General features: G+C 52.8%; 1 protein-coding gene across 1 annotated transcript; it reads right to left on the bottom strand.

Annotated features, from left to right (window-relative positions):
• Nucleotides 1–6,622: 6,622 nt before the first annotated feature.
• LOC149995540 (saoe class I histocompatibility antigen, A alpha chain-like) lies at nucleotides 6,623–9,634 on the bottom strand. The gene is made up of 7 exons (XM_090259701.1): nucleotides 9,571–9,634; nucleotides 9,035–9,319; nucleotides 8,655–8,924; nucleotides 7,826–8,101; nucleotides 7,611–7,728; nucleotides 7,177–7,199; nucleotides 6,623–7,071 (listed from the first exon to the last, which is right to left on the bottom strand). Exons 1-7 carry the CDS (start codon nucleotides 9,632–9,634, stop codon nucleotides 6,893–6,895), a joined length of 1,215 nt encoding a protein of 404 aa, XP_090115827.1. The 3' UTR covers nucleotides 6,623–6,892.
• Nucleotides 9,635–10,369: the final 735 nt, after the last annotated feature.

Raw genomic sequence — 10,369 nt, 5'->3', positions numbered from 1 at the left:
GAGGTGAGGTATTTTAAACAGTCAGATACAGCTTCTCGTATTTCCAGGAACACTCACTTGAGCTCTAAGGCCCTGGCTCTTGAGTTTGGCTGCTTGTTCAGATTTTCGGCGGGAATTCTAACAAAACACTGTTTCCTAAATGAACAAACAAAACAGAAACAGACTCATAGACCCGGAGAACAGACTGTTGGCTGCCATACTGGACAGGGGCTGGGGGACTGAGGGAATGGGTGAAGGGATTAAGGGGTGCAAGTTGGCAGCTGCAGAACAGCCCCAGGGACGCAAAGTACCATGTAAGGAACACGGTCAATAATATTGTAATAACTAACGATCAGCCCACGTGGGCGCTGGACCTCTCAGGGGGCTTCGCTTTTTAAATTAAAAAAATGTCTAATCACTATGTTTTATACCTGGAACTGACATAAGATTCGCTGTCTACTGTAATAGAAAAATATATTTAAAAGACCCAGTTTACAGCTTAGCAGCTGTGGGTATTTCTGGGCATTGGGACTATTTTAAAAAATCTGAAAACAGCAAAAGTTAAACCACCAGATTAGTTAAATAGTATGTAGTAAGTGTTTACTGTGCAGATAGGAGCATTTCACACACCAGAACTTTTCAAATCCCAAACCGATGCGAGGCTGGGAGGCAATGAAAATACGGGGCGGCTTAGAGGGTGAAGACGGGGATGTTGTTCACCCTTTACAGGGGCTGATCACTACGGGGGGGGGTCCCAATAGCAGGGGATTTGGTTAACAGTGAGTTCCTGATGCGTGTTTAGGAAGACGACGTAAAGTTTCCTTTACTGTGACCAGAGGCATTTTACAGGAAGTGGCCTGTGCTCAGGCTGGTGGAGTGAGCTAGACTGGGTTTTGCTGACGTGGCTTAAATGGTTTCGTATCAGGAAATTTTCTTTTTTGAACTGTATTTTTATTGTTGATGCCATTACAGATGTCCCCATTTTCTCTCCTTGTCCACCTCCAGCCTGTCCTCGACCTCCAGACCTTCCCTCTGGCCATCACTGCCCTGCTGACTGTGTCTATGTGTCCTGCATGTATGTTCTTTGGTTGTTCCCGGCCCCTTCTTTCATCCAGTCCCTCCCCCTCCCCTCTGACAGCTGTCAGTCTGCTCCATGTATCCGTGTCTCTGTTTCTATTTTGTTTTTCATTTTATTTTGTTCATCAGATTCCACATGTGAATGAGATAAAATGGTACCTGTCTTTTCTGACTGGCTTATTTCACTTAGTATAATAACCTCCAGGTCCATGCACGCTGTCGCAAAAGCGTTCCTCCCTTTTTACCGCTGCATAGTATTCCACTGTGTAAATGTGCTGTCGGGTTTTTTACCAACTCACCCACTGATGGGCACTTAGGCTGCTTCCAGCTCTTGGCTATTGTAAACAGCACTTCTATGAACATAGGAGTGCATAGGTTCTTCTGAATTGGGGTTTCAGGATTCTTTGGGTGTAATCCTAGCAGTGGAATCGCTGGGTCATAAGGCAGTTCCATTTTTAGTTGTTTGAGGAAATTCCACACTGTTTCCCACAGCGGCTGCCCCAGTCTGCATTCCACCAACAGTGCACCAGTGTTCCCTTCTCTCCGCATCCTCGCCAACACCTGTTGTTTGTTGATTTATTGATGGCAGACATTCTGACAGGCATGAAAATAAATAATAGAAATGCTCAGTTAATGTGTGTAAATTTATTAGGAGATTTAATACTATTTACTGTCCCACGGAAACATCACTGGTTTAACGTCCACTCCTAATCCATCGGGCCGCACTGCAGTGCTTTCTCATGGGTTTCCTGAATCTGTCTTTCTCTGAACTAGTAGGGGTGCTACTCTGAGTATGCGTGTGTTAGCCATTTGTTACTTCTTGTCTCTATTTCCAACTTTTATAGTTAATGGGTAGTTTGCATTTTCTCGGTGATCAGTAAGAGTTCCTGGATTAAGGTTAATTTTTTTAATTTCTAAAAACGTATGGGAGTGACATTGCTTAGTAACATAAGCTGGGGTACGATTCTACAACACATGCTCTGTACACTCCTCTGTGTGCTCACCACCCCAAGTCACGTCTCCTGCATCACCATGTATCTGACCCCCTTACCCTCTCCTTCCTCCCCCACCCCCTTCCTTCTGGTGACCCCCACACTGTTGTCTGTGTCTTTGAGTTCATTTGTTTTGTTTTCTCCTTTGATGCTTTTTGTTTCATAGTTCACATCGGAGTGAAATCCTACAGTCCTTGTCCTTTCCTGTCTGACTTACTCTACTGAGCATGATACTCTCAAGACCCACCCATGTCGTCACAAATAGCAGCATTTCATCTTTTTCTTTAATCCTCACCCACGGACATGTTTATTGATGAGAGAGAGAGAGAGACATAATCTGTGCCTCCCATACACACCCTGACTGGGGATCAAACCCACAACCTAGGCATGTGTCCTGACTGGAAATTGAACCCCCAACCTTTTGGTGTAGGAGAGGAGACTCCAACAAACAGCCACCCGACCAGGGTGAGTTATTTATTTCTTTTTTAGAAGTTAATTAACTGTTTTTTTGAGTGGCTAGACCATTATGCATTCCCACCAACAACAGTAGTTCTAACTAGAGTATAATGGCTACAACAGTCAATTAAAAATGGTATACCTTCACCTATTAATTTTAAAAATAGAATATTAAAAAATACCAGACTGCCCCAAAGGAAGACCAAAGGAGTAACAAAGAGAAAGAAGCTAAGAGAACAAATAAAAATGAAGCCCTCAGTCTCTGTATTTCATTCGTGAACACTAAACACCCGAGATACAAATACAAAGATGGTTTCTACAGCTTTCTTAATATGACTTCACCCACCCAATTCACAGACTTTACTGAGGGTCAGCCATGCAAGTAAAATCCAGGTTTAAGGGGAATCAAGCCCTGGCCGGTGTGGCTCACTTGATTGAGTGTCATCCTGTAATCAAAGGGCTGCAGGTTCAATCCCCCATCAGGGTGCGAATGGGAGACAACCAACTGATGCTGCTTCTCTCCCATCGATGTTTCTCTATCTCCCTTCCTCTCTCTCTAAAAGTGATAAAAAAATGTTCTTGGGTGAGGATAAAAATTTTTTTTAATTAAAATTAAAATAAAAGAGAAACTAACCATTAGACAATATCCAGATTCTGTGTAACATGAGAGGATTTTGGAAATATATGAGTGAAATAAAGATACAAAATAATGTAGAAAAACACTTTAAATCTGCCAGGTTCCTTATCTTCATCTATGGAATCAAATCTACACCCGCTGTGTAGTGACATTTTTCTGGCCGGCGCTCAGTCCCTGAGCCCCACCAGGTAGGGCACGATCCTGCTGTCTATATATTTAGCATTTTAACTGACTTCAACAACGCGGGAGCCCTAGGATCCCTGAGGATCAGTAGGAAGCGACTAAAAGAGGGAAAACATGCAGACAAGCATGAGCGGTCTGCACTAGCCATGGATGAGAATATACTAATGCAGTTACATAAAAAACAAAAATGGAACGCAGCGAATAGAAGGTGACAAAGGGGACCCCCAGCATCGGGACGGTGTGGGCGGCTCTGGTCCCTGGAGGCCTCTGTGGGGGCTGCGGGGGGCGTGGATGTGCTGCCGCCTCCGGTGGTGTCTGGGCAGGTGACGCACCGCGGAGACACTGGGTCAGACCGTGAGGACGAGGAACGTGACATCAGAGACCGACCACAAGATGGCGCCCTCAGGCCCGCCTGGTGACAGTGATGGCCATGACTGAGGCACCCCTCACGAGCAGCGGGCAGGAGTCTGAGAAAGTGTCCCGTGTCCCCTGGGGAGCAGCTGAGCTTAGTCACATCATTGTTTGGGTGGAGGAACACTCTGTGTCAGGAGCTCTGATCACCATGTTTCCACCAGGATCCCTTCCTTCAGCTCCTCTTGTCTGAACTCTGTCTCCAGGTCTCACACTGTCATCCCATGTGATCCAGGGGCTGAACTGTCCCCAAGTCCCTCGCCATGTCCTCCTGTGTGACCTGGGCTGGTCTTCCTGTGCATTCTAGTCCCACGGCTCTCACTGCTCTTGGCCTCAGGTCTGTTCTGTGGCTTTTCCTGAAATAAAACGATCCCCCGGTACCCCACACAGAAATTCTTTTATGTTTAAATTGGGAAGTCTGGAACCTGACAGTGCCCTCCGTGGTCCTGGGATCCGTCTCCTGCTTCAACGGGGCTTGGACGGAACCGACTAGGGCCACACCTTCGCTCCAGCCACCCTCAAACTCTTTCCCAGTCACCACCTTTGGACCCACCTCAGCCATCCTCAGCCTCCGAGACCAGCCAGCACCGTTTTTTTTTTTTGTTTTTTTTTTTTAATGGAGCCAGACTCCATTTTGATGGAGGTCATTTTTGTTGTTGTTATTGTTTATTTATTTTAATTTTAGAGAGAGGGGAAATGAGAAAGAGAGGGAGAGAAACATCACTGTGTGGTTGCTTCTCACTCGCGCCCACAACTGGGGACCTGACGTGCAACCGAGTCATGTGCCCTGACTGGGAATCGAACCAGCGACACTTGGCTCACAGGCCGGCGCTCAATCCACTGAGCCACAGCAGCCAGGGTCAACACTGTTTTTTTCCCATAATTCTTCATTGCCGATCAACCATGAGCTCCCAAGTTTGTCAGAACTATCCCACCAAGGTGGAGGCGCCATCCACCGCCCGGCGCCCCTGCAGCTTTGGGCCTCCCACACCTCCCTCCCTCCGGGCTCCTGTATAAACGGACAGCGTGGCTCTGCCGGGCATCGGCCACTTCTTCCAAGAGTTGACCAGGGAGAAGCGTGACGGTGCTGAGCGTCCCTTAAAGCTGCAAAACCAGCGCGGGAGCCGCATGCTTTTCCAGGACATGCTGGAGCCTTCCAAGATGATGGGGTCAAACCCAGGACGCCAGGGAAGCCGCCTTGGCCGTGGAGAAGCCCCTGAGCCAGGCCCCGCTCTGCCCACACAGCCCCTCAGCCCCGGGTCACCCTGGAGAAGCACGTCCTGGACGAGCAGGTGAAGCTCATCAAGAAGATGGGGGGCACCTGGCTCACCTCCCAGGCTGGCCGCCCCCAGGCTGGGCTGGGCTGGGGTCTCATCAAAAGGCTCCCCGTGAAGCACGACCAGGAGCCTGTGGAGCCCAGAGGCCTTTGAGGGGCCCCTCTGCACCCCCTGATGTCGGCCTTTTGCCTCAGCCTCTCCCCGAAACCACGGGACACCCTTTGAACCACCCAGGAGTCCTCTCCTGTGCATTGGGCCAAATGGAAACAATACAGCTTTTGCAGCAAAAAAAAAAAAAAAAAAAAAAATTTGGGTTCCATTATTTGTTCCAAGAAATCACTCAGAGATCATTACAGAGAGCAAACATTTGGGGATTTTCATTATGTTGAACTGAGACCCACTTTCTAAACCGTCCGCTTGACTACCCCTCATGGCAGAGAAGATGGCTGTCCCTTCTGTATCTTGTGACGATACGTGAACTGCCTTTCCTTCCCCAGAAAATAAAAAACAATGTGTAAGTGTGGATTTAAGTCCTTTCCCCACCCGGGCCCTTTCCCATCACTGAGCCACGTGGTCCTGAATCTGTCTGAGACCAGAATGGCTTGCTGGCTAGCTACAAAATACTCACATTTTCCCCCAAACGGCTGTCAGAATGTTGGGCATGAAGGCCAAGTTATCACATGGTTTGTTTTTTTTTATGCACTTAAAAACTTCATTTATTTTTAGAGTAGGGAAATGAGGGAGAGAAACATCAATGTGAAGTAGAAACATCAATTGGTTGTCTCTTGTACACATTCCTTCTGGGGCCAAACCTGCAACACAGGCATGTGCCTTGACCTTGGAATTGAACCAGCGACCTTTTGCTTTATGGAATAATGCCCAATCAACTGAGCCACACCATTCAGGGTATCCAAACTTTTTAAGGGGTGTTTATCTGGAAATTAGAAGGGTCAAAAGATAACAAAACACACAAAAAAGCCCACTTTTAAACAAATCTATAACTTAAGCCTACAGATATTCTGAGGGAGGTATATTGTTTGATAGCAGCCATCAAAACTCCCTGCAAGTAGGTAACTTCTTTGCACTAGCTGACATGTCAGGCAATGGCATTTCCACAAGAAGCCTTGTCATTCTTCAGTCTTCCTCCCACAGGACTTAGTCTTTTTTCCAAAAGATGCTTCAGAGAGGATGTAAAATCTGTGACTTCTAGGGTTAATATTGTCCACTCAGGTATGACGGTACACATCATGTGGTGATTACTAATATTTTGAAGGTTTTTAAGATGATAATTTAAAATTTTGCCCCAATCAAGGAGAAAGGTTTTGTTGTCTGGTTTACATTCAAGACCTAGTTGGCTCATCATTCTGAGAAATAAACATTCTTCTGGATTAGGAAATCTCATCATGAGACTTGAGGTATACTGGCTTGGAAAGTTTCCTTAGGTTTTCCTGGCTTCGAAGCCCCCGGCCTCATAGTGGGGTAAGCCCCATTGGAGGCAGATGAATTGGCCTTGGATAAAGAATCTGGTAGTGTCAGCAGCAAAGCACAGGGATGAAACATTTATGCAGCTTATGAAGTAATCTCCCCAATATCTCTAGTACCCACCTGACACCATACGCAGTCACGACAATGTTATTGATCATATTCCCTAAGCTGTGTTTTATCTGCACCCTACTAATAAGTAGGTCCCTGGGGGAGGGGGGCCTGGTGACCAGCTTCTCAGACGACGCTGATAAGGATGCAGCCGCGGTCCGATGCCGGTTGCAGAGACAGCGGTCAGGGATGCTTCAGTCCCAAGGGGAGGCCTGAATGAGCTTCAGCACCAAGTCCCCTGCAGAGCAGCGACGTCACGCTGGGAGAGAAAGTCACCGTGAACACATTCAGGTCAGTCTCAGAGGCGCTCCTCCTCCCGCAGCCCCCCGTTTCCTCGGGGTTTTCCACTCGGAGAGTCCCCGACACCCAGCTGTTCCCCTCAGCTCAATGCCCCCCCTTCCTGCCCTCAGGGTCTCACCGTGAGGAGCTGTGAGGGACACAGCAGAGTCCTGGGGGCTGTCGCTGCCTAGGGGAGAACACAACAGCAGAGCTGGGGGGGGTGAGGCCCCCTCAGGCTCCAGCCTTGCCTCCCCTGGGGTCTCAGACAGCCCCTGCCTGCACCCAGACTTACAGGCAGCCTGGGTGTAGCTCTCCCTGACTCACTGCAGGGCTCTGTGGGTGGGGGTAGGGGGAGGGCTGGATCCCGTGACCCTAAGGGAACCGCGTACCCCTAAAGTGCAGGAAAGTTTCCAGAACTGACAGAACACCCAGGGTAGGACCAGCAAACACGGGGAAAGTGCATGTGTGGGGACTGGACCTACAGCCTGTGTGGACATCTGTCCTCAGCAGGGACCTTCCCCTCTGACCTGTGACAGCTGGGAATTGGTCCCATCGCTAGTCATCAGGTGACAGATTTGTGCTCCACTGTCCCACGGGCCTCACTGAAGAGTAAGTGTCAGCGAATAGGGCCGATGGGCACGCGCCCGTGTGGGGATGCCACGGGCCACTGACCAGGCACAGCGCAGTCCCCCGGGGCATGACCCCCAGGGACACAGGACACGCAGCCCGCCCCGCCCACCTGAGCGCTTCCTCCTCCACGTCACAGCTCCAGCGGCCGCCGCCCCAAGGAGACACAGGACAGCAGCGATGCCCGCAGTGATGACGCCGGTCTGAGCAGGGGGCTCTGCGAGGGGCAGGAGAGAGGCCAGCCTCAGGCCCGAGTCCTCACCCCACTCAGGGATGCCCCGAGACGAGGCGCTGTGCCCATGCACCCTCCTCACCATATCGCAGGGTCAGGGGCTCCGGCAGACCCCCATGCTGCACACGGCACGTGTATCGCTGCTCCTCCCCAGGGGGCAGCGCCACGGCCGCCCACTTCTGGAAGGTCCCGTCCCCCGCAGGCCTGGTCTCCACCAGCTCCATGTCCTGGGTCTGGTCCTCCCCGTCGCGCTGCCACGTCAGGGCGATCTCCGCGGGGTAGAAGCCCAGGGCCCAGCACCTCAGGGTGACCTCACGGTCAGAGACGGGGTGGCGGGTCACATGTGTCCTTGGGGGCTCTGAGGGGCAGGTGAGAACATTCAGGAACTTTGCGTTGGTCATGGGGACCCTCCAGCAGCGCTCACGTGACCACCCTGAGCAGGGACAGGACACCTGGGATGGGGGCAGGGAGCGCACAACCCAGACACCAGCCTCCACAGAGGCACCTGGGAGAGTCTCCCACTTCTTGGAAAGTTCCAGAATCAGGGCGAGAACCTAGACTAGGCGTCTCCAGGCTCTAAGGGGAGAGCGCAGACTCAGGGGGCGGCTGAATGACTCCGCAAAGCCGGGGCGGGGCCGCCAGATCTCAGTCCGAGAACGAGGGAGAGTGTGCGGGTCACCCGGTGGCCGCAGGGTGTGAGGGACCCGCTGTGCGCTCTTTCAGGGAGAGGACGGACCCCTTATTGTCCTTCAGAGAAAGTGGGGCTGGCAGGTGAGTCACAGCATAAGGAGAGCTCGGGTCTGTTCCTTCTCCCTAGCACGGGGGGATTCCGACAGTGACCCCCTTTTCCAACTCTCCCTGCGGGAAGCCCCCCCGCCCCCAGCCCACAGACGAGGCCCGCGCCTGGGTACCTGCCCGCAGCAGCGTCTCCTTCCCCTTCTCTTGGAAGATGTGGAGCCAGTAGTTGCAAAACTCCTCCACCTGAAGCCCCCAGATCTTCACTTCATAGTCCTGCATGAAACTGCGACCCACGGGGACTTCGACCGCCGTGGTCCCGGAGCTCAGGTCCACTTTCAGGGTGATGTGGTCGGTGCCGTCGTAGGCGTACTGACTGTATCCGCGGAGGAGGCGCAGGTCCGACCCCACGATGCAGCCACTGATTTCCTGGAAGGTGTGCGACCCTGACCCCGCCCCTAGGTGAGTCCCGCTCGCTTAGCCCCGCCCCCAGGACAGGTGTCCCCCTGACCCGACTAGCCCGGCAACCTCGGGGAGACCCCGGCGCGTGGCTCACCGTTCTGACTCTGGTGGTTCTTCGCGCTCTGTCTGTTCAGGTTCGCTCGGCACGTCTGTTCTCTGCCCTTGAGTAACCGCGTCCACTCATCCCAGAACTGGGGGTCCCTCTGCTGCACCCACAGCAGGTCCAGCCACGGTACCCGCGGCTCCATCCCCGGCCCCGCGGCGTAGCTGTCGTAACGCAGGACCTCCGTGTCGTCCACGTATCCGACGCCGACGTACCGGGACTTCCCGCGGCCCGGTCCCGACACGAAGGTGCCGAAGTGTCTCAGGGTGTGGGTGCCTGGGGGCGGGAGGACGCGCGTCCTGGGTCCCCGTCGGCCGTAGGGGCATCGGGCCCGGGGGACGGAAAGGGGGCGGTGACAGAGAGGAGGGGGCGAGGAAGGGGTGGGCCAGGGCGCTGCGGGAGTCGGGGGTCAGGGTCTGGAGTCCGGACCCGGGGAGCTGGAGACGCGCCTTCCCGGGTCCCGCGCCCCCACCGGGTCCCCTCACTCCTGCCCGGCAGAGGCCGTTCCCTCCCGACCCCGCACTCACCGGCCCAGCTCTCGGTCACGACCAGGGCCCCCGAGAGCAGCAGGAGCAGGAGTCGGGACGCCATGACCCATTCCGAGCGTCTGCGGAGAAGGAAGTATTGGGCACCGCTGAGGCCTTTATACCCGGACCCACGGTGACGCTGATTGGCTCCTGAGAGTTCGGACAGCCAATGGGAGTGAGAGATGCGTGAGCGTCATAAGTTTCCAGGCAGAAGGACCCGTGAGATGCAGAGGGGAAGCCCGGGGGATATGGGGACACCCCAACAATGAGAGTCTCCTCCCCAGACTCGGTGCATTGGCTGAGACCCTGAGAGCCAGGCCTGGGGACCCCGGACGCTGCTCTGACCCCTCCTCCCGCACGGAGATCTGTTGCAGGAACTCAGATCTCTGGATGGGGCACTCTCATGTCCCTCCGCCCAGGTGTGGTCCCATGACCCAGGAGATGAACAGCTCTAGGCCGTGGAGGCCACTGGGTCGTGGAATCCTGGGAACAGCGGGTTCTCTTGAGTACTCCGTCTGCCTCCTTGAAGATAAAGTCTTACAATGGAGCCGGCATTGGGGATTAGTGGGTCTGCCTTGCTTCCCTGACAGGTGCTAGCTAAACCAGGAGTTACCCTGGCCGTATTTTACATATTAATGACACTTGGTAAGGATTCTTTCACTTGTAAAATTCTCCTGCTGTTGGCTGGAATGTCACACCCCCTGTTCTAGGAACTTTTGAAATCCTAATAAAAGGAGGATGAGGCTTTCTGCTCTCTACTGTCGGTCAGAGCGAGCCACAGACCTAGCCACAGACCTCC

Source organism: Furipterus horrens, unplaced genomic scaffold, assembly GCF_987537825.1.
Source record: "Furipterus horrens unplaced genomic scaffold, mFurHor1.1.pri manual_scaffold_13, whole genome shotgun sequence".
Lineage (NCBI taxonomy): Eukaryota > Metazoa > Chordata > Mammalia > Chiroptera > Furipteridae > Furipterus > Furipterus horrens.
This window is presented reverse-complemented; position numbering and strand designations above follow the sequence as displayed.

Bases quoted from the DNA above. Each gene is read 5' to 3' on its own strand.
- LOC149995540 (XM_090259701.1), bottom strand. From the start codon at position 9,634: ATGGCGTCCCGACTCCTGCTCCTGCTGCTCTCGGGGGCCCTGGTCGTG. The intron at 9,320-9,570 runs GTGAGTGCGGGG...TCCCGCCCCCAG, and splicing joins CGTGACCGAGAGCTGGGCCG to GCACCCACACCCTGAGACAC. The intron at 7,200-7,610 runs GCTGCGTGTCCT...GCAGTGAGTCAG, and splicing joins CGCTCAGGTGGGCGGGGCGG to GGAGAGCTACACCCAGGCTG.